The 27,629-nt window shown below is 51.1% G+C and overlaps 2 protein-coding genes across 5 annotated transcripts in view; both read right to left on the minus strand.

The window, feature by feature from the left end:
• Positions 1 to 1,957: 1,957 nt before the first annotated feature.
• Mydgf (myeloid derived growth factor) lies at positions 1,958 to 15,794 on the minus strand. Its single transcript, XM_004654965.2, has 6 exons — positions 15,619 to 15,794; positions 14,487 to 14,537; positions 9,057 to 9,118; positions 7,971 to 8,052; positions 3,653 to 3,725; positions 1,958 to 2,438 (listed from the first exon to the last, which is right to left on the minus strand). Exons 1-6 carry the CDS (start codon positions 15,781 to 15,783, stop codon positions 2,359 to 2,361), a joined length of 513 nt encoding a protein of 170 aa, XP_004655022.1. The 5' UTR covers positions 15,784 to 15,794; the 3' UTR covers positions 1,958 to 2,358.
• A 4,046-nt stretch (positions 15,795 to 19,840) lies between these two features.
• The window catches only part of Dpp9 (dipeptidyl peptidase 9), a 40,652-nt gene continuing 32,863 nt past the window's right edge, over positions 19,841 to 27,629 (minus strand). For 3 of the 4 annotated variants that reach the window (XM_045134921.1, XM_045134919.1, XM_045134920.1), the window contains 7 exons: positions 27,467 to 27,602; positions 25,680 to 25,825; positions 25,434 to 25,580; positions 24,249 to 24,401; positions 23,598 to 23,740; positions 21,980 to 22,091; positions 19,841 to 20,396 (listed from right to left, as the gene is read on the minus strand). In XM_045134921.1, the coding sequence (XP_044990856.1) occupies positions 20,304 to 20,396; positions 21,980 to 22,091; positions 23,598 to 23,740; positions 24,249 to 24,401; positions 25,434 to 25,580; positions 25,680 to 25,825; positions 27,467 to 27,602 (930 nt within the window). In that variant the 3' untranslated portion in view covers positions 19,841 to 20,303. Of the gene's footprint in view, positions 20,397 to 21,979; positions 22,092 to 23,597; positions 23,741 to 24,044; positions 24,133 to 24,248; positions 24,402 to 25,433; positions 25,581 to 25,679; positions 25,826 to 27,466; positions 27,603 to 27,629 lie in introns of those variants that run through there. The other variant, XR_006633666.1, reaches the window with a different exon arrangement.

Genomic DNA, 27,629 nt, shown 5'->3' on the forward strand with positions numbered 1-27,629 from the left:
CTTTGTAAGCAAGTGCCTTTAACCACTGAACCATCTCCCAAACCCATTTTTTTCCCCTGTGGGATTTTGTTTTGTTTTGTTTTTTGAGGTAGGGTTTTCACTCTAGCTCAGGCTGACCTGGAATTTACTCTGTAGTCTCAGGGTGGCCTCAAACTCACAGCCATCCTTCTACCTCTGCCTCCTGAGTGCTGGGACTAAAGGTGTGTGCTACCATACCCAGTGCTCCAGACCTTTTTTTTTGTTTTTTGTTTTGTTTTTTGAGGTAGGGTCTCACTCTAGCCCAGGCTGACCTGGAGTTCACTCTGTAGTCTCAGGGTGGCCTTGAACTCACTGTGATCCTCCTACCTCTGCCACCCAAGTGCTGGGATGAAAGGCATGCGCCACCACGCCTGGCTCAGATCACTTTTAAAAAAGAGTATTTGCTGGGCTAGAGTGAGACCCTACCTCAAAAAAAAAAAAAAAAAAGTATTTATTTGAGAGAGACAAGAGTGAGTGAGTATGGGTACACCAGGGCCTCCTGCCCCTGAACAAACTCCAGACATGTGGATACTGGGGAGATGAACCCAGGTTGTTAGACTTTCCAAGAAAGCACTCATAACAGCTGAGCCATCTCCCCAGCCCCCAGGTGACACGCTTGTAGAAAGCTTCATTAAGGGTGTAGCTCAGAGGTAGGTGCCAGCCTAGATGCTTCAGGCCCATGGTTTCTCCCAAGCACCACAAAATCCCAAAGCACTAGGTCAAGTGTGGGGGTGCATGCCCCACCATGCCAATACCCAGATTGAGGATCAGGAGTTCAAGACCATTCTCAGGTACACAGGATACATAGAGGTGAGCCTAGGGTACCTGAGGCTCAATGTCAAAGAAGCATGAAAGGGGGCTGGAGAGATGGCTCAGTGATTAAAGGCACTTGCCTGCAATGCTTGATAGCCTGGGTTCAATTCCCTAGTGCCCACGTAAAACCAGAGGCACAAAGTGGCACATGTCGGGAGTTCATTTGCGGTGGCAAAAGGTGGTGACATGCCCGTTTTCACTCTGCTTGCAATTAATTAAAAACATTCAAAAACCCAAGTCAGATGGGGCGTGGTGGCACATGCCTTTAATCCCAGCACTCGGGAGGCAGAGGCAGGAGGATTGCCAAGAGTTCGAGGCTATCCTGAGAATACATAGTGAATTCCAGATCAGCTTGAGCTAGAGTGAAAGCCTCAGACTCTTGGCTTCAGGAGGGTCCCTAAAATCACCAGTGGCCCAAGTTACCCATGGTGGGTCCCTCCCCCCCGACTTGCATTTGCCTCTGCTATCCCATCACAAAACCCTGTGCTGGGAGCTGGAGGTGACGTGACTCCCTCCTTCCTCCTTCCTCTGATGGACCTCAGGCTCAGATCCCTTCCAGTTACTCTTTCCCACCCTGCCTCAGATGGCCAGGCTGGTATACCCAGGGTTCTGGGACAGGGTAGCAGCGCCACCTGCAGGACTCTGCCACCCATAGGGATAGTACTATCTCTTCACTCCTGCCTGGCAGTGGGCACTTGGAACCTGGGGAGTGACCTCTGGGCCACTTGGGTGGCTAGTGACAGAGGTCAGGCCACCTGGGGGCCTGCTTCTGGGCCACCTTCCATGTGGCTGCTGCATTTGCAGTGTTTTGTTGGTAGTGGTGTTTGAAGCAAGGACTCACTGGAGCCCAGGCTGACATTGAACTCACAGCCTCCCAAGGGCTGGTGTTGTAGGTGTGAACTATCACTGTTTTTTAAAGATGTCTTGCTGTAATTCAACTTCAAACCTTTGGGGAACCTTAAACTGGGGGACAGGGAGGGAAGCCACCACGTGGTGGTGGTGGCTTGAGAGGGTGAGTGTCAGTTCCCTCCATGGGCCCAAGTTCCATGAAAGCCTTGCTTCACTGCCAGTGACACTCAGGAGATGTGACATGTGTCAAGTCCCCACACCCTAGGCAGGCCCACACTGAGGTTGTCTTTTGTTTATTTAAATATGAAAAGACTTCATGTCCTCCTGGCTTCTGTGAAAGGAGGTCCCCTGGGTGAGGGCAACTATGAAAGTGGTCCTTGAGCTGGGGATGCCGGCTTGGACAAAAGGGACAACCTGGTGGCTTCAGAAAAGTCTAGCTGCTCCCCGGTTCCCACCCCCATGTATTAAGTGCCTTCACTGGTTAATAAGTTGGGGTACCTCAGACCCGAGTTCAGAGAACATGGAGGCACAGGGCTCTGTGGAGTGGGCTGGTGGCTCTGCATGGGTCAGTGTGGATTCCAGTGGCAAACCGAGGGTCCCCAGACAAGCAGCCAGGCAGCAGTGTTCCAGGTGGCAGCTTCTCAGGAGACGCTGAGGAACGCTGAGGCAAGGGGGGGGTCACAGCTCCGAGTGGGCAGCCTTGGCCACTATCACCAGCTTGGACAGCTCAGCCTTGAAGGCCCCAGGTCTGTGGGCCACTGCAAGACATGATGCAAGGTGAGGAAGGGTGCTGTGTGGAGAGAGCCCCGGGAGTTGGAAGCAGTGGTGCAACCTCTTACTCCAGCTTCTCTGGAGGTTGAGGTCAGCCTGAGCAACTTAGAGGGACACTGTGTCAAAAACTGAAAACGTGGTCAGGCGTGGTGGCACACGCCTTTGACTCCAGCACTCGGGAGGCACAGGTGGGAGGAGCACTGTGAGTTCAAGGCAACCCTGAGACTACATAGTGAATTCCAGGTCAGCCTAAGCTAGAGCGAGACCCTGCCTCAAAAAGAAAAGGTCTGGAGAGATGGCTTAGCGGTTAAGGCACATGTCTGCGAAGCCTAAGGACCCAGGTTCGATTCTCCAGGTCCCACATAAGCCAGATACACAAGGTGGTACATGCGTCTGGAGTTCGTTTGCAGTGGCTGGAGGCCTTGGCACACCCATTCTCACTCTCCCTCTCTCTGTCTCAAATAAATAAGTAAAATAGATAAATAATTTTTTTTAAAAAAAAGAAAAGAAGCCGGGCGTGGTGGCGCATGCCTTTAATCCCAGCACTCGGGAGGCAGAGGTAGGCGGATTGCCATGAGTTCAAGGCCACCCTGAGACTCCATAGTGAATTCCAGGTCAGCCTGGGCTAGAGTGAGACCCTACCTCGAAAAAAAAAGAAAACAAAAAAAAGAAAAGAAAATCCAGGCAGAGAGCAATTACCTCCACATGCACACAGAGATGCATGTGCACTCACACACATACACATGTCCACACATGTATGCACACCACACGCACATGAGGAACGTGACATGACTGTGGCTGCAGTTCTCATGCTGGACCTGGCACTGGGGTTTTCCTTCCTGCTGTCCATCTGCCTGCTTCTCAGAGCAGACTGATAACTCGGTGCCCTCAGGCCTCGCACTGGGCTGTGACCATCTGCTTTACAAGGCAGCCAGCCATGGGCACATCATCAGAGCAGCCAGCCTTGCGCTGTCGTCACAGCCACAGAAAATAAATGTGACTGACCAACCTGCAGCAGTAGCCATGGCTGGTCCTGCACCAGCCCAGAGGCCATGACTCACGTCCCACAGCAGAGTGTGCTCAGCATATGGCACGTGATCTGCACTTATGAGGACCCTCGGGCTGCCTCCCCTCCACACATCACCCTGACGGTGACGATAGGCCCACCTCACCTCACGCCTCCAACTCCAGGATCACCTACCTGCTGTCTTGGTCACTTCGAACTCTTCGCTCTTAAGGGGAACATCACTTTCTCTTTCAAATGCTGCCTTGGACTGAAAGAATAGGTGAGTGCTTCATTAGTACCCGACCACCATCAAGAAACAAAGCCACCTGCATTCCGCCGCTGTCCCAGCCAATCCTGGGCTGGCGGGCCAGCAGGGGCCCCAGCTGCACCACATCACTTCAAGACCTTTCATCCAAGTCCTGGGGTGGGGGGATGTGTCCTGAGCAGAAACATCTCATCAAATCTTTTTTGTTGTTGTTGTTTGAGGTAGGTTTTCTCTGTAGCCCAGACTGACCTGGAGTTCACTTTGTAGTCTTAAGGTGGCCTCGAACTCATGGCAGTCGTCCTACCTCTGCCTCCTGAGTGCTGGGATTAAAGATGTGGATCACCATAACTGACTTTTTTTTTTTTAAGCCCAGGTTGACCTGTAACTCACTCTGATTTACTCTGTAGCCCAGGCTGGCCTTGAACTCACAGCAATCCTACCTCAGACTCTAGAGTGCTGAGAGTAAGGTGTGTGCCACTATGCCCAGCTGTAATCTAGTCTTACTGACTTCAATATTTATTTTCTTTTGGTCTTTTTTGTGTGTACGCACGTCTGCATGGGTGTGGATGTATGTTTGTGTGCATGCACACAGGTGTAAGTAGGTAGACACCCAAAGTCAATGCTGGGCAGCTGCCTTCCATCTTATTCTGGGGGACAGGGTCTCACTGACCCTGGAGCTCAATGACATGGTGAGACAGCTGGCCAGTGAGCCCACAGATTCTCCTGCCTCCATCTCCCAGGTGCTGGGAGCACAGGTATACCTGGTATTTTGCATGAGTTCTACAGATCCAAACTCAGGTCCCTAGATCTTGTGTGTAGAGGTAAGTGCTTTACACAGTAACGTCTCCCCAGCCTTCTAGTCTTCTGAGATAGGGTCTTGGGTAGCCCAAGTGTGGTGGTTTGATTCAGGTGTCCCCCATAAACTTAGGTGTTGTGACTACTAGGTCCCCAGTTGATGAAGATTTGAGAATTAACGCCTCCTGAAGGGAGTGTATTGTTGGGGGCGGGCTTATGGGTGTTACAGCCAGTTTTCCCTTGCCAGTGTTTGGTACACTCTCCTATTGCTGTTGTCCACCTGATGTTGGCTGGGAGGTGATGTCCACCCTCTGCTCATGCCATCCCCTGCCATCATGGAGCCTCCCCCTCATGTCTGTAAGACAAAATAAACCTTGTTCCCACAAGCTGTTCTTGGTCAGGTGACTTCTGCCAGCAATGCAAACCTGACTGCAACACCAGGTTTGCCTCAAACTAACTCTATAGCTGAGGATGACCTTGAACTCCTGATCCTCCTGCCTCCACCTTCCCGGTGCTGGAATGACAGGTGTGTGTCACCATATTTATTTATTTTTGGTTTTTCTTTTCTTTGTTTTTAGTTGTTTGAGGTAGGATTTCACTCTAGCCCAGGCTGACCTGGAATTAACTGTGTAGTCTCAGGGTGGCCTTGAACTCACTGTGATCCTCCTACCTCTATCTCCTGAGTTCTGGGATTAAAGATGTGCACCACCATGCCTGGCTATTTATTTATTTATTGTTTATTTATTTATTTATTTGAAAGCAACAGAGAGAGAAAAAGAGGCAGAGAGAGAGAAAGCCAGCAAGAATGGGCATACCAAGGCCTCCAGCCACTGCAAACAAACTCTGGATGCATGTGCCACCTTGTGCATCTGGCTTACGTGGGTCCTGGGGAATCGAGCCTCAAACCAGGGCCCGTAGGCTTCACAGGCAAGTGTTTAACTGCTAAGCCATCTCTCCAGCCCCTATTTTTATTTTTTTAATATATTTTATTTATTAGAGAGAGAGAGAGAGAGTGAATAGGTGCACCAGGGCCTCCAGTCACTGCAAACGAACTCCAATGTATGCACCCCCTTGTGCATCTGGCTAACGTGGGTCCTGGAGAGTCGAACTGGGATCCTTTGGCTTTGCAGGCAAATGCCTTAACTGCTAAGCCATCTCTCCAGCCCATTTATTTATTTTTGAGGTAGCTTTTCCTTCTAGCCCAGGCTGACCTGCAACTCACTCTGTAGTCTCAGGCTGGCCTTAAAAAGCAATCCTCTTACCTCCTCCTCCAGATTGCTGAGATTAAAGGTATGCGCCACCACACTGGCACATCTGGCTTTTAAAATTCTTTAAATAGGGCTGGAGAGATGGCTTAGTGGTTAAGGCACTTGCCTGCAAAGCCTAAGGACCAAGGTTCAATTCTCTAGTACTCGCACAAGCCAGATGCACAAGGTGGCGCGTGTGTCTGGAGTTTGTTTGCAGAGGCTAGAGGCTCTGGTGAGCCCATTCTCTCTTTCTCTATTTGCCTCTTTGTCTCAGTCAAATAAATAGATAAAATATTTAAAAATATATCTTAAAAAACACTTTAAAATTCTTTAAATAATATTCTTTTTATTTTTTTAAAGTTTTTTTATTTTTATTTATTTGACAGCGACAGAGAGAGGGAGAGAGAGAGAGAGAGAATGGGCACACCAGGGCTTCCAGCCACTGCAAACGAACTCCAGACACATGCATCCCCTTGTGCATCTGGCTAACATGGGTCCTGGAGAATCAAGCCTCGAACCAGGGTCCTTAGGCTTTATAGGCAAGCACTTAACTGCTAAGCCATCTCTCCAGCCCAATAATTTTCTTTTTAGATGGACCTCACTTTGTAGTCTAGGCCTTCCTGGAATTTGTTTATTTTTTAATTTTTCATTTATTTATTTAGAGAGAGGGGAGAAAGACAGAGGAAGAAAGAATGGGTGTGCCAGGACCTCCAGCCACTGCAAACAAACTCCAGATGCATGCACCACTTTGTGTATCTGGCTTATGTGGGTACTGGGGAGTCAGACCTGGGTCCTTTGGTTTTGCAGGCAAGCTCCTTAACCACTAAGCAATCTATTTGGCCTCTTACCTGAAACTTATTATTTTTTTTGAAAGACAAAGAGGGAGAATGGGCACACCAGGGCCTTTCAGCCACCACTGGGAAAAAACTCCAGATGTGTGTGCCCCTTTGTGTGCACATGCAACATTGCATGCTTGCGGCACTGTGCATCTGGCTATGTGGGACCTGGAGATTTGTTCATGAACTCTTAGGCAAGTGTCTTAACTGTTGAGCCATCTCTCCAGCCTGCTGCCTGGAACTTTTGATACTCCTGCCTCAGCCTCCTGAGTGCTGAGATGACCTGTGTGTACCACTAAGCCTAGCTTTCTATTCATCTTTAAATTTTCACACACGTGTGTGTGTGTTGGTGCACCGGGGTCTCTTGCTGCTGCAAACGAACACCAGAGACTTGTCCTAGTTTTTGCATCCAGTGTATATGGGTGTCAGGGAGCTGAACCCAGGTTGATAGGCTTTGCAAGCAAGCACTTTTAACCACTGAGCAATCTCCCTAGCCCTGGCCCAATTTTTGAACAAGAATCTTTCACAGTTTAAAGGTAACTTTTAGGTAACTCACAGCACTGACACCAACACATCCCCCTGTAAGTCTAACATGACCATCAGAAAGGGGCTATGATGGACTCCCTGGCACACGGATTGTAGGCATGTGCACTCCCTGGCTCCAGCCCAACCCAGCCTGGTGGAAACACACATGTGCACAGACTAACATTACCTCACATTTCCTTTTCTTCATCTTGGCCAAAAGGCACCACTCCATAGTGTGTCAACTGTTCCCTCAGCATGGCCACTGTGCCCAGCCCCCCAATTAAACAGTATTTGGAAACTGAGGTTACCATCTGTCACCAGTTCACTTAAGGGACAGGAGGGACCTGTTGTGAGTCGACCATCTGGTTGCAGAAGACAACCAGTGTTTCTGGCTCCAGGTGTGCAGATGTGTACATCCTGTGTGGAAACCAGAGGATGACATCGGTGTCCTCTACTGCTCTTCTGTCTTATGTCCCTGAGGAAGGATCTCTCACTGGACTTGCCTCCCTATTTTTAGTTAGACTGGATGACCAGGGAGCCCCAGCAATCATCCTGTCTCACCTCCCCAGCACTGGGATGACAGGCATGCACGGCCACACCCAGTTCACATGGGAGCTGTGAATGGACTCTGGTCCTCACGCGTGTGCAGCAAGGGCTGCGCTTCTGAGCTGTCTCCCCGGCCCTCACATGGCCAGTTCTGGTCCTGGCGTAGGGGGGGCTCTGGAGGGAATGGCCAGGCATCCTCTAGTGGTTCTGGACAAGAACCCCTCGGGTGGGGGCCACATGGGTCGGGGGTGGCAGGGGTGCCACCTGAGTGTCACGGTCCCCACTCCGCCAGTACTCACGTAGGCCATGGCATATTCGATCTCGGCACCCTGAACTTCAGCCTTGAACTGGGTGAAGTAGAGGTAGGACTTCCCCTGGGGCCTGTGAGGAGGGCAAGAAGTCAGGTGCAGGCAGAACCTGGGCCTAGGGCCCTGAGTAGAAGTCCAGGATACAAAATGTGAATCCAGAGACAGAAGTGCATTTGTGGGCATTGGAGGGGACCAGATGGTGGCTCAATGGAAATGGAGCTTCCCTTTGGGGGATGGACTCTTCTGGAAGTGGGTACTGGTGATGGCCATACAAGTTTTGTGCTTTTGGTGTATGTGACGTGTACATGCATGTGTGCAGATGTGTGTGCCCTGTGTGTGCATGTGGAGGCCTGAGGAAAATGCCTGATGTCCCCTACAGCTCATCTGCATGGCTTCTGGTTTCCATGACCCAAAGCTGACATTGTCCGTCAGATTGGCTGACCAACCTGTGTGTCTCCACACCCCTCAGTGCTCAGGTTCAAGCAAGCCTGGCCATGCTGGCTCTTGACACAGGAGTAAGTATCCATCTCAGGGCCTCAGGCTTGCACAGCAAATAATGAAACCTGCTGAATTATCTCCCAGCCTCACCCCCCCCCTTTGATTTTTGGTTTTATAGAGGCGGGGTCTCATTCAAGCCCAGGTTGGCTTGGAACTCATAGTGATCCTTCTGCCTCAGCCATGTGAGTGCTGAGGAGATACCTCAGCAGTTAAAAGCACTTACGTGCATACCCCACTTTTCTTCTGAGACAGGGCCTCATGCAGTCCAGGTTGCCTCAAATGCACTATGCAGCTTGAGGCTAATCCTTCTGTCTACATCTCTTCAGTGCTGGAGTCACCTTTCTCAATGTGTTAAATGCCGTGCAACCTTATTCTTTCAAAGATGGAACTCCACTGCTCCAGCTCCTTCCTGGCTCTTCCCTGCCCTCCCCATCCTGACCTGGATGTCAGCACACACTCTGGCCCCCTCTGGCTCAGGGGTACAGGGCCACCGGTCCCCTCTCCTTCCTGCCTCCCAGGAAGCATGTGGGCTGCCTGCCCGGTGAAGCCAGCAGCAGGGGGGACTGCACCAGAGCTCACCTCCATATGGTGCAGGTGAAGTGCTGGTGGTCTTCGCTGGTCCCCAGACTCATCTGCCATTGCTGGGAAGAGAGGAGATGTGTGGGTCAGCAGGGACATGTGGTCAGCTGGAGACACTAAGTAGGTCTGAGGCTTGGAACCCCTCTGCCTAGGATCACCTGGAGTCCTGTTTGTCTCCCATTTTACAGAGCAAGAGATCCTTTTCCCTCCTCCAGACAGGGGCCTGCCACCCTCTGCTCAGACCGCCCTGCCAAATACCCTTCCCTGTCAATGGGATGGTGCTATCTATGCTCAAGGACCTCACCCACCTCAATTTAGAGCCATAAAACATGGCCTCTCCTGATGCTTTCAGGCCAGCTGAAGCAACACAGTGAAACCTTCACCAAAACCAACAGTCAGATATGGTGGCACAGGCCGGGATCCCAGCACTCGGGAGATGGAGGCAAGAGGATGAGGGGTACAAGTTGAGCCAAAGTCACATAGTGAGTGCCAGGCCAGCCTGGGCTACAGGAGACCCTGCCTCAAAAAAACAAAAGTGAGGCTGGAGAGATTGCTTAGCTGTTAAGGTGCATGCCCGCGAAGCCTAACGACCCCGGTTTGATTCTCCAGGTCCCATGTAAGCCCGATGCACATGGTAATGCATGTGTCTGGAGTTAGCTTGCAGTGACTAGAGACCCTGGCACGCCCATTCTCTCTCTCTAATAAATAAATAAAAATAAAATCTTTTTAAAAAGCGGGGGCAGGTGAGGTAGTGCATACCTTTAATCCCAGCACTTGGGAAGCAGAGGAAGGAGGATCAGCATGAGTTCAAGGCCACCGTAAGACTACACAGTGAATTCCACAACAGCCTGAGCTAGAGTGAGACCCTACCTCGAAAAACAAGCAAACAAAAAAAGAGCTGGAGAGATAGCTTAGCAGTTATGGTGCTTGCCTGTGAAGCATAAGGACCCATGTTTGACTCTCCTGGTCCCACATAAACCAGATGTACAAGGCAGTGCACACATCTGCAGTTCTACTGCAGTGGCCAAAGCCCAGGCACACCAATTCTGTCTTTCCTCTCTCTCTCGTTCTCTTTCACATAAAGGTAACTCCCACCATGGCTTGGTGGTTAAAGCTTGCTTGCAAAGCCTGCTGGTGCAAGTTTAGTTCCTCAACCACTCACATAAGGTTAGATGGTCTTTCATTTTAAGCAGCAAGATATCATGGTGCATGTATACACACACACACACACACACACACACACACACAAATAAACAAATAAATAAATAAAAAGTTTTTAAAATCTCAAACAAATTGTGATGGCCTATGATGCTCTGACCCCAGGCCCCAGCCAGCCCAGCCAATTCTCACTGATAACATGACAGTTTCTGGAACTATTTCAAGGATCTAAGGGACTCTAATAACTGGCTTTCCAGGACTCAGGAGGAATTTCTGCCACCCCTAGGAACAAGACCATATTCTTTGAAAGATACATGGCGCCGAGGAGCACATATGTGCAACCCAATTAGACACAGATGACAGGGTCAGCTCACAGCTCCTGGTGTCCCGCTGACTCAACAGATTTTCTTCCATTTCCAAACACCTGTCCACAGCTCGAGGCTCTGGTGGTTCTGGACACCCAAAAAACTTCTGACTGTGAAATACTACTTCAAAAGCTTTCCATTTTTTTCCTTTTTTTTTTTTTTTTTTGGACCATGAACTCACAATGACCTTGAACTCCTGATGCTACTACTTTTATCTCCCAAGTACAGGGATGATAGGCATGTGATACAAAGCTTGGTTTCTGAGGTACTGGGGCTGGAACTCAGGGTCTCATGCATGCCAGGCAAGCATTCTACCCACTGAGCCTATTATCTATCTATCACAAGGCTACTAGTCACTGAGTTTAGAGCCTGCTGGACACTTCCAGGTTAATGTCTTCATGACAAGGTCCCTTCACTTTTTTATTTTTTATTTTTTTCAAGGTAGGGTCTCACTCTAGCTCAGATTGACCTGGAATTCATTATGTAGTCTCAGGGTGGCCCTGAATGCACAGTGATCCTACCCTCTGCCTCCTGAGTGCTGGGATTAAAGGTCGCCCGGCTTAAAATATTTTTGGTGATTTTTTTTTTTGTTGGTTATTTTATTTATTTATTTGAGAGTGACAGGCAGGCAGAGAGAGAGAGACAGAGAGAGACAGAGAGAGAGAGAGAGAGAGAGAGAGAGAGAGAATGAGTGCACGAGGGCCTCCAGCCACTGCAACGAACTCCAGATACGTCTGGCTTACGTGGGAACTGGGGAATTGAGCCTCAAACCAAGGTCTTTAGGCTTCACAGGCAAGTGCTTAATCGCTAAGCCATCTCTCCAGCCCTGTTTTCTGTTTTTTTTGAGGTAGGGTCTCACTCTAGCCCAGGATGACCTGGAATTCACAACGTAGTCTCAGGGTGGCCTTGAACTCTCGGTGATCCTCCTACCTCTGCCTCCCGAGTGCTGGGATTAAAGGTGTGCGCCCCCATGCCCAGCTTCGCTTTTCTTTTTTAAATATTTATTTATTTGAGAGGGAGGCAGAGAGAATGGACATGACAGGGATTCCAGCCACTGCAACAAACTCCAGAAACACGTGCCACCTTGTGTATCTGGCTTACATGGGTCCAGGGGAATCAAACCTGGGTCTCGAGCTGGATGTGGTGGTGCATGTCTTTAATTCCAGTACTCGAGAGGCAGAGATAGGAGGATCACCGAGAGTTCAAGGCCACCCTGAGACTACGTGGCCACCCTGGGACTACATAGTGAATTCCAGGTCAGCCTGGGTTAGAGTGAGTCCCTACCTCAGGAAACCAAAAGAAAGAAAGAAAGGGAGGGAGGGCGGGAGGGAGGAAGGAAAGAAAAGAAGAAGAACTTTGGGTCCTTAGGCTTTGCAGACAAGTGCTTTAACTGCTAAGACATTTCTCCAGCCCTTAAAAAAATTTTTTTTCATATTTTATTTTCATTTTTATTTTAGAGAATGGGGGAGAGAGAAAGGACAGAGAGAGAATGGGTGCACCAGGGCCTCCAGCCACTGCAAATGAACTTCAGAAGCATGCGTCACCTTGTGCATCTGGCTTACATGGGTTCTGGGGAACTTTAGCTTCGCAGCCTAGCGCCTTAACTGCTAAGCCATCCCTCCAGCCCCAGTCCCAGCCCTCATCCTAGCTCAGGCTGACCTGGAATTCACTGTGTAGTCTTAAATCACAGTGATCCTCCTACCTCTGCCTCCCAAGTGCTGAGATTAAAGACATGTACCACCACACCCAGCTCTAATTTTTTTTTTTAATTTTTAAAAAATTTATTTGAGAGAGAGGACACACCAGCCTTCAGCCGTTGTAAGAGAACTCCAGATGCATGTGCCACCTTGTGCATCTGGCTTACATGGGTCCTGGGGAACTGAACCTGGGTCCTTTGGGTTTGCAGGCAACTGCCTTAACTGGCAAGCCATCCTTGCTGCATCTTTTCTCTCTCTTTTTTCCTTTTTGAGGTAGGCTCTTGCTCTATCCCAGGCTGACCTGGAATTCACTCTGTAGTCTCAAACTCTGACAATCCTACCTCTGTCTCCCAAGCGCTGGGATTAAAGGTGTGCGCCACCATACCTGACTTTTTTTTTTTTTTTTCCTTGAGGTAGGGTCTTGCTCTAGCCCAGACTGACCTGGAATTCACTATGTAGCCTCAGGGTGACCTTGAACTCACAGCTGGGATTAAAGGTGTGCACCGCCACACCCAGCTCTTTAACTTAAAAAAATATATATTTACAAGCAGAGAGAGAGATACAGTAAACAGACAGAATGGTCATGCTAGGGTCTCCAGCCATTGCAAAAGAACTCCAGATGCCTGTGTATCTGGCTTTATATGGGTCCTAGGGTATTTAACCCAGGCCATCAGGCTTTGCAATCAAGCACCTTTAACTGCTGAGCCATCTTTCCAGTACCCCATTTTCATTAAAATGTTTTCTTTTTTTTGTATCTCCAGACTTCTTTTTACTTCTTTTTTTTTTTAATTTTTAAATTTTTATTAAAATTTTCCATGATTATAAAAAAATATCCCATGGTAATTCCCTCCCTCCCCACCCCCACACTTTCCCCTTTGAAATTCCATTCTCCATCATATTACCTCCCCATTACAATCATTGTACTTACATATATACAATGTCAACCTATTAAATATCTTCCTCCCTTCCTTTCTCTTCCCTTTATGTCTCCTTTTTAACTTACTGGCCTCTGCTACCAACTATTTTCCTTCTCATGTAGAAGCCCAATCATCTGTAGTGATGTTTTTTTTTTTAATCATATTTATTTGCAAGCAGAGAGGGACAAGGAAAGACACAGAGAGAAGGGGCATGCCAAGGCCTCTAGCCTCTACAAATGAATTCCAGATACAGGTGCCACTTTGTGCATTTGGCTTTACATGGGTATTAGGGAATCGAACCCAGATTGTTAGGCTTTGCAGGCATGTGCCTTAACTATTGAGCCATCTCTCCAGCCCTAATATGCTTTAAGTTATTTGCAAGCAGAGAGAAAGAGAGAGTAAGTACAGGTATGCCAAGGCCTCTTGCTGCTGCAAATGAATTCCAAATACATGCACCACTTTGTGCATTGTATTTATGTGAGTACTGGGAAATTGAACCTGGGCCATCAGGCTTTATAAGCAAGTGCCTGAAAGGCTGAGCCATCTCCCAGCCCTGCCCTCCATTTCTAAATAACTGCCCACCAATGGCTCTGTAATTTGGGTGGGCCACTGTTCATTTTCCATTTTTTTTCCCAATTTTTTTGTTTGTTTTTTACTCTAGCTCAGGCTGAACTGGAATTCACTTTGTAGTTTCAGGGTAGCCTCAAATTCATGGTGATCCTCTTACCTCTGTCTCCCAAGTGCTGGGATTAAAGGTGTATGCCACCAAGCCCAGCTCCAAATATTTTTATTTATTCATTTGCAAGCAGAGAGATAGAAGAAAAACAGATAGAGAAAATGGGTACAGTAGTACCTTCAGCTGCTGCAAATGGACTCCAGATGCATATGCCACTTTGTGCATCTGGCTTTTTACTTTGGTACTAGGGAATCAAACTCAGGTCATTAAGTTTTGTAGGCAAACACCTTAACTGCTGAGCCATCTCTCCGGCCCCCACCATTCATTTTCATCACTGCACTGAGTAATACAACAACACACAGTATTAAGTGTCACACCCAGTCAGGCATGGTAGCTTGTCATTTAAACAACTGGGAGCTAGAGGCAGGAAGATTGCTCTCTGAGGCTAACAGAGTGAGTTCCAGGACATTCTCAAAACTAAGCAAGGCCTGAATCTGCATACTGTTTCTACTGGCTGGAGCAGAGGAGAGGAACTGAGGCAGAGGTAGCCCAGCCCACCCCAGCCACTATCCCTGGAGAACATATATGACAAGAAGAGTGGGAATGGGAAGACTCACCTCGTTAGTGCCTCCTTGGGAAGCATATGTGAACATACATGTAAACTTGCCCTAGAGGAGAGAAGGAACATAGGCTTGGTAGGCAGTAATACTAAGGGGTAAAGCTTTGTTCAGGGTTTGGAAGTGTCCAGAATGACCACCCCAGGTAGCAGGAGAAATGGGACAGGCCTCTCATTAGATACTAGGGAATCTGAAACCTGAGGCAGGATTATGTGAATTCAAGGCCAGGCTAGCAACTCAGACCCCATCTAAAAAAAGGGTGTGTGTGGCCACTAGAATGACAGTCTAGGACCCACAGTGAGGGCTGGGGGCGTGGTCAGAGGTAGAGTGACAGTCTAGAACCCACAGTGAGGGCCAGGGCATGGTCAGTGGTAGAGTGACAGCTTAGAACCCACAGTGAGGGCTGAGGGCGTGGTCAGTGGTAGTGACAGCCTAGGACCCACAGTGAGGGCTGGGGGCGTGGTCAGTGGTACAGTGACAGCCTAGAACCCACAGTGAGGGCTAGGGGCGTGGTCAGAGGTACAATGAGAGCCCCGCCTGAGCCCTTAATTTCATCTTCCAGTAATAACAATACATTTTTAAATATTCTCCAATATGATCATGTCACCAGAGGTGAGTCCCACATGCATCCTCTGGGACTATCCACCTCCAGTTGCCATGGCTTCCTTCCTCTTATGACCCATGGGCTCTGGCTTCTGGGGAAGTTCACACTCCATCAACCACCCCTTGGGGATGCTGCTGGCATGGGAGGCAGGGGCATCTAGGATCCCTCCATGTCTAAGGAAGTACCTATCCTGTGCTTGTCATCACGGTTTCAGGCTGGGTGGGGGAAGCTGCGGGGAGGGGCTCAGAGCCGAGAAGGTTCCCCATGCAAGGGAAGACATACGTCCACCCAGGCTCCACGTCACACACGCTCCAGGCCCCCTGATGGGCGTGGACAGATCAGTCCCCGCCCCTGCACTCGGCCATTAGCAACCCAGCTTCAGGGTCGGGTGGATGGGTAGAGGTGAGGCGGGGTCTCGTAACCTCCCTCATCCAAGTGGCCCCGCCCTGGCGAGACCACGCCCCCACCACCCGCCGTTTGGCCGCGCCCCCTTCCGACTCAGCCGCCGCGGTTGTCGACTCCACCTACCCCGGGTCCAACGTTCTGGGAGAAGGAATGCTCCACGCCGCCCGGCCGCACGTCGAATGCCACGGTCGTGGGCTCAGACACCGCCTCCGCCAGCCCCAGCGCCACCGCTGCCAGGAGCAATGCGGCCCACCAGCCTGCGCCGCTGCATCCGCTGGGCGCCGCCATCTTAGGATCGGGGCCTCAGCGCAGGGAGGGCGGACGGGGCGCGGCGAGGGACACGTGGGGCGCGCGCCTCGCACCACGTGGCGTTTGCCAGTACACTAATGTGGACGCCCCGCCCCCTACCCTTTCGCGACCGCCATCTTGGAACGGAGCCTCAGCATAGGGCGCAGGCGTGATCTGCGAGACCCGTCCCTTTGGGGGGTGGGGCTTCCCGTATCACGTGACGGCCCTACTGCTCTTCTGACTGGTGCTTAAGAATGATTGACTGGGGGTTAGGGGCTTGGTTGCGCAGGTCTTTAGTCCCAGCCCTTGGCAGGCGGAGGCAGGAACACTGCCTTTAGTTCTCGGCCACTTTTGAGACTACTTAGTGAATTCCAGGTCATTCTAGGCTAGAGTGAGCCGCTACCACAAAAGAAAAAAAAAGGAATAGAAAATTAGGGCTGGGGCGCGGGCTTAGCGGTTAAGGCCCTTGCCCTAAGGACCACTGTACTCTCCCAGGACGTACGACCTAAACCACGCGTATGCACACAAGGACGCGCATGCGCACAAGATGGCGCATGCTTCTGGAGTTCAATTGCAGTAGCCAGAGATCCTGGCTTGCCAATTCTCTCTCAAATAAAATTTAAAATGGAGTTCGGGACGTGACACATCCAGGGAAAGTACCTCCCCCAGCTTTTGGCATAAAGCTACAAGTCTAAACAGCTGCTGCTGGTGTCATTTACAGGCCTGTTAGGAAATGCCAAATTCTCAAATTATTCCATCAGGGAAACAATAGGTTTTGAGGGCCATTACACTGGTATTCTTGGTCTGAGCCAGGGGGAACTTGAGTTGGGGAACTTCAAGGATTCTACCTGCCAGATGTGCATACAGGTGGCAGGACGTGCTGGGGGTGGGGGGGCTCCGTAGCAGGGGCACTTAACAGACAAGTTCAGGGTTTTCAACTGTCCTGCCCCATTAGGTAAATAAATTTATCTTTTTGTTGTTGTTGGAAGGGGGTCTCATGTAGCATAGGCTGGTCTTGAACTTGCTGTGTGGTTGAGGATGGACTCAAACTCCTGATCCTCCTGCCTCCAACTTCCCAGGGCTGGGATGACAGGCATGTACCTCAGCTCCAAGCTGTGTGTTCTTGTCTAAACAACCTTCAAACCCTGGTTCTTTTTCGTTTGTGTTTCAATTAAATACAAATATCACAATGGAAGTATGAGATTGCTGTCATTGGGCTGAGATGGCTCAGTGGCTAAAGGCACTGCTTGCCAAGCCTGATGGTTGGGGTTCAATTCCCCAGCACCCGTGTAAAGTCAGACACAAAAGTAGTGCATGCATCTGGAGTGTATTTGCAGCAGCTTGAGACTCAGGAGCACAGCACACACACACACACACACAACCTATATGTGCAAGTATTTTTTAAAGTGGGTACGGGGGCTGGAGGGATGGCTTAACAGTTAAGGCGTTTGCCTGTAAAGCCAAAGGACCCAGGTTCGATTCCCCAGGACCCATGTTAGCCAGATACACAAGGGGGACACACGCATCTGGAGTTTGTTTGCAGTGGCTGGAGGCCCTGGTGCACCCATTCTCTCTCAAATTAAAAAAAAAAAAAAACAGTGCTGGAGAGATGGCTTAGTGGATAAGCGCTTGCCTGTGAAGCCTAAGGACCCCAGTTCGAGGATCCATTCCCCAGGACCCACGTTAGCCAGATGCACAAGGGGGTGCATGCGTCTGGAGTTCGATTGCAGTGGCTGGAGGCCCTGGCGTGCCCATTCTCTCTCTGTGTCTGTCTCTCTCAAATAAGTAGATAAATATTTTTAAAAATTAAAAACTAAAAATAAAGAAAAGTGGGTACGGGTGATGCATGCCTTTAATCCCAGCACTTGGGAGGCAGGGGTAGGAGGATCACGATGAGTTCAAGGCCAGCCTGAGACTACATAGTGAATTCCAGGTCAGTCTGGGCTAGAGTGAGACCCTACCTCGGAAAAACAAAAACAATGTTTGCACACACCCGTAAAATCCAGTCAAGTTCCCAATTCTGGTTATTTATGGTATGCCAATAGCAGCTTCCGGGTCTTGAGGATGGACTATGGTTGGTGAAGGAAGTTGGCCTCAGGGAGGCTGGGTGAAGGGAACAGGAGACTTACAGTGTATTTAGAGTTCTGTTTGTTGTGGTTATGGGGATGGAAACCCGGCCTCCATCTTTCTAGGCAGTAGTTCTACTGCTGACCACGCCTTTACCCTTTTTTATTTGCATGCAGATAACAGGAGAGAGAATAGACATGCCAGGTACTCTTGCCACTGCAAACCAACTCCAGATGTATATGCCACCTTGTGCATCCGGCTTTACATGAGTACTGGGGAATTGAACCCAATCTGTCAGGCTTTGCAAACAAGCATCTTTAACTGCTGAATCATCATTTCAGGCTCCCCCACTCCCCTTATGCTTTCACTGTAGACCAGGCTGGCCTGGAACTCACAGTGATCCTGCTACTTCTGCCTCCTGAGTACTGGGATTAAAGGCATGCACCAGGACACCTGGCTTTCTCCAGCTCTTTATGATGTAACTTCCCAGGCTTTTTTTTTAGACAGGGTCTCTGTAGCCCAGACTCACCCTGAATCTTAGCACAGTAAAGCAGTACTTGGCGGGTCAGTTTGAGTTATCAAGATTCCAGCATGCTCCTGGCTGTGGACGTGTCATGACTGCTGCAAGGATATGGCCAAGGCTGTGGGAGCACTACCTCAAAGTCTCCTGTGTGCATTGAGCTTTATTTCTGACACAGATCTCAATGCATGGTCCAGTTCCCAGAATCCAGGCAATCCTCCTGCCTTAGCCTCACATGAGCTGAGATTACAGGCCCAGGTGTGATGGCAGAAGCCTGTCAGGTCTCACTCTAGCCCAGGCTAATCTAGAATTTACTATGTAGTCTCAGGCTGTCCTTGAACTCACAGTGATCCTCTTATCCCTGCCTCCCAAACACTTGGGTTTAAAGGTGTGCTCCATCATGCCTGACTAGATTAAACTTTTTTTTTTTTTTTTTTTAGTTTTTCGAGGTAGGGTCTCACTCTAGCCCAGGCTGATCTGGAATTCACTATGTAGTCTCAGGGTGGCCTTGAATTTAAGGTGATCCTCCTACCTCTGCCTCCAGAGTGCTGGATTAAAGATGTGCACCACCACACACCTGGCTAAACTTTTTGTGATGGAATCTCATGTGATTCAACCTGACCTCACTTACTATGTGGCCAAGGAGGTTGACCTTGAGCTCCTGAGTCCTGGGTTGCCTTGTGAGGTGGGTGTGTGGCCCCAGGGCTGGTTCACATAGTACTGGGGATTGTACCAAGGACCGCAGGCATTCCAGGCAAGCACTCTACCACTGAACCACATCCCCAGGCAAAGTCTCACTCTAGCCCAGGCTGGCCTCGAACTCACAGCCATTTCCTGGCTACAGTCTCCTGAGTGCTGGGATAAAAGACAAGAGCAGACTAACCCGGGGCCTTTTTCAGCCACCACTGCGTGACACCATCCCCAATTTGTGCCAGGCAGGTGGACAGTTTCCACTGGAACATTTTAATGAGTCTACATACACGCATAATTATAAAAGAATAAGAATTGACAAAAATATTTTCTTTCCATAATATGTAGAGGTGTTTTTTTTTTTGTTTTTTTTTTTTCCTTTTCTTTCTTCTTTCCTTTGACTTCTTTATGTCCGACCTCTTGGTGAGAAGGGAAGAAAAGGGCTAGAACCCTGAGGTGGGGAAGGTTCCTACTTTCAACCCTGTAGCCCTAGGACACAGGGCCAGGCAGACATGTGGCTGGACAGCCAGGCTGGGAGGGGACAGCAGCCACTGACCCGCACAGCCAAGCTGGCACACTTCCAGGCCTGCCTGTCAGATGGGGACAGACAGGATCTAAGCACTGTCTCACCACAGGTGTCCCCATGCCAGGCTCTGGCCTCGTTCCCACTGGGCCAGCTCCATGCTGTCTGTATTTCAGGTGGCGCTGGGGACACCTGGTGCTGGGCTGGCCCCCACTTCCCAGTGGCAGACCCCAATTCTATATTGAAGCACCCCTTGCTTTCCATTTTTGAAATAATTATTTAAAATGCTCCCCAAACACAATACGACTATGATGAGGGGGTGGCAGGGGACAGGCAGCACATGCTCCTGCACCGAGGACCCCAAGGCCATAGTGAGCCATACATGGCGGGTGCTTTCCAGCGCCCAGGTCCTCCTCATCTCTGGCTGACGCACGCAGCTGCCCAGGGTGGCCTCCTCTTGTCGGTCAGGGGCTGTGAGGGGCTGGCAGGAGTTGGTGCCCATGGGGACCCGCCACCCTCTGTCCTGGCACCAAGCAGCAGCAAGCAAAAACATCAGAAGCATCAAAAATAATAAAATAAAATTAAAAAATGAAAGGCGTCAGGGCGGCGAAGGCGGCAGCTGGTAGGCCGCAGGGTTGTCCGGCAGGGCCAGTTGGTCCCTCCCGCCTGGTCCCCTGGTGGCCAGTTGTGCTCTGATGGAGGACCGGGGCCCCGCGGTGGTCAGAGGTGTTCTTGAAGAAAGTGCAGGAGAGTGACCTCATAGTGCTCACCCGACTCAGGGCAGCGGATGCTGTGTCTCTCGTTGGGATAGATCTGCAGAGACAGGCAGGACAGGCTGGGTGCTGTCCAACACCCCAAGAGCCCCTCTCTCAGGTACCAGAGTCTGACAGCCCTCCAGGGATGCCCAGTGAAGGCACAGAGCAGAGGACTGGGCCTGGGTATGGATTCCACGTTGTTTGCCTTATAGCCCTGAGTTTCTGGAAGAGGGTGAAGAGAGGGTCCCCAGGACCTCAGGTTACCCACATCCTACCCAGGCATGTGAGGCTCAGGAGGGGTCGCTGGTGTGTGACTGATGCCTGGGAGTGGGTTGTGGCTCCTAGGCCCAGATCCACACTTGGGACTATGAGCCGGGCCTTGCTGCTTTACCCAGTGGTCATGGGCTGAGTTCTAGACCCTAGGCTTTGTTTTCTTGATCCACTGACAGCTGACTGAGAGAAGACCAAGATGGAGGAGGGGACACAGTCACATTTATGGAGCAATCTCAACCTGGTACTCAGGCCAGCCAATGTCCAGACCTTGGGGTAATAGGATGGATGGAGAATGGGTTCTTGCCTTGCTTCTCTGGCCATGAAGCCACTCTCCTCACCGGCCCCCTACTGCCTAGGCTGAAGGGACATTTGTGAAGACTGTGTCAGACTCTTCCAGAGTGTTTAGCACTGGGTCTAAACAGGTCCATACTGGCACCTAGTTGAAGGGCCAGGTGCCACACCTCACCTCCCCTGCCAGGGACATGGAGTAGATACAGCTGCCTCTAGCTACCCTCCTCTATTTCTGCTTTTTATAATCCATCTCTGGACAGGTCATGAGTCCATAGACACCCTCTTCTGCCCAGACCTTGGCAAGGGCTCAGCATGTCAGCCCATGTCCTGGGGCTGCTGGCAATGACGGAGTACCCATCAACCCTCCCTTAAAGCTGTGTGCTCTCCCATCCTACATGGACAGTGGATTGTACTGGCCACAGAAGCTCATCTTCTTGCCCATGACCCTCAGCGTCTCCCATCTAAAAACTGGCCACAGCATAACAGAGACACAGGCTCCCCTACATGGAGACCCAAGCTCTTCCTGCCAAGGCCCCACCCCCAACCAGAGGCCCCTCTACTGCCAAAGCCACAACCTCACAGCAGAGGTTCCATGGCCAAGGGCTGATGACTTCCTCACTATGGATACCTCACCCTCCTTGATAAGCCCCACTCCAATGCCAAGACCCCACCACCCAGTGGGGAGGAATCAGTTCTATAGGCTAACTTCAGTTATGAGTCTCTTCTCATTCCAGCACTCTGAAGTGTCTGTCCTCTCTTCTGGGATACCTTAGATCATTCATTTCTAACACCCTACCAGCTGTCTGGAGCACAGAGGGAATTAAAAAAGCAAGGGTCCCAGGTGGGATAAAATGTGAGCCCGTGTGACCACCTCAGCAGGGCATCTGCTCACTAGGCCATAGCTGGTTTCCTGCTCTGTGATACCAGCATCCAAGGGGGTATGGGACTAGGTGGCCATCAATACACGATAGCCCAATGAACACTGGACAAACATGGGAACCCTTGGAGCAACCATATTGCAGGAGGCAGGGGAAGTCGTCATGGGGGTGTGGCCATGAGGCCCCAGGAGCCACTCACCTGCAGCTGGTAAGGCTTTCCAGCTCGGATCAGTTGGGAGACGAGGAAGTTGGTGTGGAAAAAGTGCACATTCTCATCCAGAAATCCATGGAGGATGAGCAGCCGGTTGGGCCTGGAGGAGAAGCAGTGGGTAGGGGAATGAGACTATGTCCCTATTTGGGGACAGGCAGGCAACATCCCCGGCAGAGGCCCTTCCCAGCCCTAGAGCAACAGAGCACAGAAGCAGAGGGGAAGGGGTGCTCTGAAGTAGCCCCATGCCCAGGTACTCTGGCATGGTGGAATGTTCTAGAAGCATACCACCCATCCATGATCAACACTGGCCACCTGTGGTTCCTCAATATGTGCAGAGTGATGGAAGTCCTTGAGGAAGTGGGTTCTTAAAATTTTAATTACAGGGCTGGAGATACTGCTCAGAGGTTAAGGTACTTGCCTGCAAAGCCTGACAACCTGACTTCAAATCCCCAGTACCAATATAATGCCAGATACACAAAGTGGCACATGTCTGGAGTTCGTTTGCAGTAGCTGGAGGCCCTGGAGTGCCCATTCTTTCTCTCTTCTACTCTCTCTGCTTGCAAATAAATAATAAAAACATTTTTTAAAAAATTTCATTATAAGCTGGGCCTGGTGGCGCAAGCCTTTAATCCCAGCACTTGGGAGGCAGAGGTAGGAGGATTGCCATGAGTTCAAGGCCACCCTGAGACTACACAGTGACTTCCAGGTCAGCCTGAGCTAGAGTAAGACCCTACCTCAAAACACTAAAAAAAAAAAATTAAAATCTCACTGTACATACATACATAACATTTAAAATCATATTCATTATGGAGCTAAGGATGGCCTTGATCCTACTGCCACCACCTCCTGGGTGCTGGGATACTAGGTGAGTGCTCCACCCACTGAGCCCCAGGACTTTTATTTCAATTTTATAACTTGCAAAGGTAATGGTTCTGGTGATCAACTTGGTGGTATTTGAGTCTTTACACCTTCACACCATGGTGAAGCCATCCAACTCTAGTTCCAGAACATTCCAGCACTTCAGAGGAAGACCAGCATGTAGCAGCAGCGGCTCCCAGCCCCTGCTGTTCTGTATCCATGGTGCCTTAGCTCAGTGAGTGGCAAGGCATACTTAAACACAGGTGTCTAAGTGGGTGGCACAGGCCATGGGTGTGGATTCTCACAGACTAGGAAACCCAGGCTACTCTCTGAGTACCTGGAGGAGTTGGCTGGATTGCTCAAACCTAGGGCACTAGCCACATGAGGGCCACTGTGGACACAAGGTATCTGAAAGTGCTGCTACTCTGTGGACATGCATGTCCCAGAACAGAGTGGCATGAGCCACACAATGGCTGTTGATGAAAAAAGACGGTCCAAGGGGAGATGCAAGTACTCAATGTGGCCACTTCAGGGAGCCAGGAAGGACTGGGTGTGACAAGGTGTGTGGCCCTGATTCCTTTCTTCCTGCACCCCAGGACAAGCACCCTGGATGTTCACTTGCCCGGGGTGCACATGTGGGAGGAGACAAAGCCTGGGGAGCCAGCAGGGGTGGGAGGCGCTGTGGGTGGGGTGGCAGGAGGGTGCAGCATGCATGCTGGGCCAGGCTGAGGGGGCGGTGGAGCCTCACTCGTTGGGCAGCTTCTCTACGTGCAGGGCCACAGAGCCCGCCTCATAGCCCTGCTGGTTGTTCTCAGGGACGTCCATGTAGCGCTCTGTGTACCCCGTGTCGTAGGCCATCCAGACGGTGACTGGGGCACCTGCAATGGCCACCTGGAGGGCATAGGGGATGGACAGGGCAGAGGGCGAGAGAGGGAGAGAGGAGGGGTTGGTCTGACAGCTAGGCCTCAGCTGGTGGTTCCAGGCCTCTGTGGAGGGCGAGGAGTGGTCATGCACACGGGTGGGGGCTGGCAGGGGGCCCTCAGAAGTGTCCCCGTGGGCCTTAAGCTGTGTGGGGCGGGCAGGACACGGAGGGAGGGCCCGTCCCACCTTCCTGCCTCCTCCGCCTCCTCATGGCTGCCGCCCCGCAGTGCCCTGCCAGTCCCAGGGCCTGGGCCCCCCCGATGCCATGCCCCACCTCTGCCCATCCGAGGCGGGGGTCCCGGGCTCAGCCTCCCACACAGAGCTGCTGATGGATGCCATCCTGGGCTCGGCCCGCGGGGCTGCTGCGGGGAGAAACAGCCAGGTGGCAAGGCCCCTGCCAAGGTGCCTCCTCCAGGGTGGGGATCCAGGGTGGGGGTAGGGGATGGCAGCCAGCCAGCTGGCCAGGGGTGAGGCCCACCTTGAACACCTGGGGCTTGTGGATAAGCCCCATGAGCGAGAGGAAGCCGCCGTAGGACCAGCCATGGATGGCGACGCGGCTCAGATCAATGAAACCGTACTTCTCTGCCACAAACTGCAAGCCTTCCACCTGATCTTCAATCTCCACCTGGCCCTGGGGACAGGCCGGGCACTCTCAGTGACCACCTCCCAGAGAGCCCTGGGTCCCCTGTGAGCTTTTCCTCTTGGGCTGAACGCAGTATTTGGGAAGCTCCTCTCTTTCCTGGTACAACTTAACCTGCTGTCATCATGCACCGGGGCACTGTCACCGTCACCACTGCCATCAACAACACCCTACTGTGGAGGTTGGAATCTGGAGGGCCCACAGCCTCATGTGTTTGTGATCAGGCCTCACAGCTGATCCTTAGCTGATGAAGCCTCTGGGAGGAGGTGTGTCACAGCGGGACCCTGGAATTTGATAATCTAGCCCGGCTTCCAGTGTGAGAAGTGTGTCTGCTACTCCCAACCTGACACGTAACAATGTGAGCCAGCTTCCTGCTCCTCCATGCACTCCCTGCCATAGACGATCCCCCTTAAAACTGAGATGAAACACTTTCCTTATGCAGTTGTTTCTGGTCTCTGTCTTGTCCCAGAGTAAGGAGGCAAGTACAGCTCCCACCACTGCCATGTTCACTATCACCATGTTCACCATCATCACCATGTTCACTCCCACATTCACCATCATCACCCTGTTCACCATCACCACCCTGTTCATTATGTTCACCATCACCAAGTTCAACACCAGCATCACGTTCACCACCATCACCCTGTTCACCATTAACACCAGTGCCATGATCACCCTTGCCACCATGCTCACCATCATGTTCACCATCATCACTACCATTATCACCATAACCCTGACTACAGCCTCACTCTCTGGCCAGATGCCTATCAGACCCAGTCCTTGGGTTTCCTGTAGACCCGACAGGTACAGCAATGTGGGCTGCGTCAGGGACCCCATCCTTCCCCTGCGTGTTCTCAGGCACAGGATTAACAGAGCACCCCTGTGTTCTCAGGTCCAACTGAGGTGAACCTCCACACCTCACAGGACTTCCCCTGATCTTCCCCAATGGTCACCTCACTTGCACCAGCCCAGCAAGATTGTCTACTGTGGGAAAGCCTGAGAGTGACTAGGCCAAGAACTCACCATTTGGTTTTTCAGGGCCCCTTCAAATCGAAGGCCCCTCTGGCATGAGCCCCGGCCATCAATCACTACCACTGCATAGCCCAGGGATGCCAGCGTGTTCAGCCGCAGGTACTTGATGCCTTTAAAGGAGTTATTCACAAGCTGCACCTGGGAGGCGGGTGGGACAATGAGATAGGAAGCCCAGGCTGCAGGGCAAGGTCAGACCAGATGCCAAGGGACAGGACAGGGCCAGGTCTACACACACACCTGGGGGCCCCCGTACACGAAGAGCACGGTGGGGTGCTTCTTGCCCGGCTGCAAGGCATGTGGCTTGTAGATCATGCCGTACAGGCGCACATCAGACCGCGTGTGGAAATGGAAAATTTCTGGAGGCACATAATCTGGGGGGCAGTCTGTGGAAGATACAGGCTGTGATCACGTGACCTGAGGGTGCCACACCTGGCTGACACCCAGGATCTGTCAAAACCCAGCCTCAGAGGTGGCTCTGGAAGCTTCAATAAGAGCCAAAGAGCCAGACAGGGTCCTCCAGAAGACCCCATGGGGGCTGTATGGCATGAGGGACACCATCAAGGAGAAAGAGTACTGACACTCAGGCCACCTCCCAACATTCCTCCATTCTCCCTGGCACTCCCCCCAAAAAGCTAAAGGTGGCAGGAATTCTGCCGATGGCCTAATGCTTATTGAGGGGACACCACCTGTGGAAAATGACCAAACAGCTCATTTCTTGGTCTGGTTTTCACTGACTTTTGCCAAGCAACTCTGAATGTCATTTGCCATTATGAAACCAAGGGCTTTCTTTTTAGACACAGGGTCTCTCTACATAGCTGAGACTGGCCTCTAGTTCACAATTCTCCTGCCTCTGCCTCCTGGGGGCTGAGATGACAATAAAACATTTTCCAGGCCACAAAACACCCCCTGCAGGCCAGAGGTTCTTAGTTTCTAGAATGTTCTGGAAACTACAAGCATGGCAGTCAGGGCCTGTTTACTGAGTGCCAGTTTTTTGTTGTTATTGAATGTAATGTTTTTAATCCGTTGCTGTGAAGCAAACACATTTCAGGACGATGTAGTATGGAACCAGATTTGAAGCCAAGACCACTTGTGCAGAGTCTTGGTGGGACAGGCAGTCAGAGCATGTCTCCTTGGGTCCCCTCTGGTGACCAACCACAGTGCTCTGCCAAAACTATAGCTTCTGCCAGGCATGGTGGCACAAACCTCTCATCCCAGCACTCAGGAGGCTGAGATAAGACAATCTCCAGGAGTTCAAGGCCAATCTGGGCTACAGTGTGAGTTCCAGGTCAGCCTGCACTACAGTGAGACCCTACCTCAAATCAACAAAAAAATTCAGCTTTTGGGGTTGGTATGTGCTTGCGAAGCCTGCTGACCCAGATTCAAGTCCATAGCCACCCATATAAACTGGATGCAAAAAGTGGTATAAGGCTGGGGAGATGGCTTAATGGTTAAGGCACTTTTCTGGGAAGCTTTAAGGACCTGTTTGACTCTCCATATCCCACATAAGCCAGATGCAAAGTGACGCAAGTACACAAGGTCGCAGATGTGTACTAGGTGGCACACGTGTCTGGAGTTTGATTCGATTACAATAGATGGAGGCCCTGGCATGCCATCTCTCTCTTTTCTCCCATTAAAAAAAAAAAAAAGGCCCAGTCTGTTGGGCTTGCCTCAAAAAAAAGTGATGTAAACATCTGGCTGTCATTTGCAGTGATAATGTGTATGGGTAATACGCACACATGCGCGCACACAGGTGCACAGGTGCAAATGAATAAAAATGAAAAACAAACGAACCTAACTATAGCTTCTGTCACCGAGGCTGCTGCAAGGCTGGCTGCAGTGCTCGCGGCAACCCGCGCTGCACGGCCACAACCCCCCCATCCTCCCTCCCCCCGCAGTCACAGAAGGACAGAGCAGAGACACTGGGCATTGGGCCCGCTTTGTGCTGGCCAGAGCAGGATGTCTGTCCCTGTCTGCCAGTCACCCTGAGCCTCAGCTGTGTGTCTGCCCTGGGCCACAGTACTCACTAGCCGCCTCCATCATGCTGGCCCAGAAGCGGGGCTGCTTGTGCAGGGGGTCGTCGTCAGGGCCGCTCAACTTGTACACGTGCACGCAGGGTGGCGTGCTCACGCTGCTGTAGTGGCTGATGAACATGTCGAAATTCTGTGGACGGCAGGGGCAGCGCTGAGG

This window comes from Jaculus jaculus, chromosome 15 (assembly GCF_020740685.1).
Source record: "Jaculus jaculus isolate mJacJac1 chromosome 15, mJacJac1.mat.Y.cur, whole genome shotgun sequence".
Lineage (NCBI taxonomy): Eukaryota > Metazoa > Chordata > Mammalia > Rodentia > Dipodidae > Jaculus > Jaculus jaculus.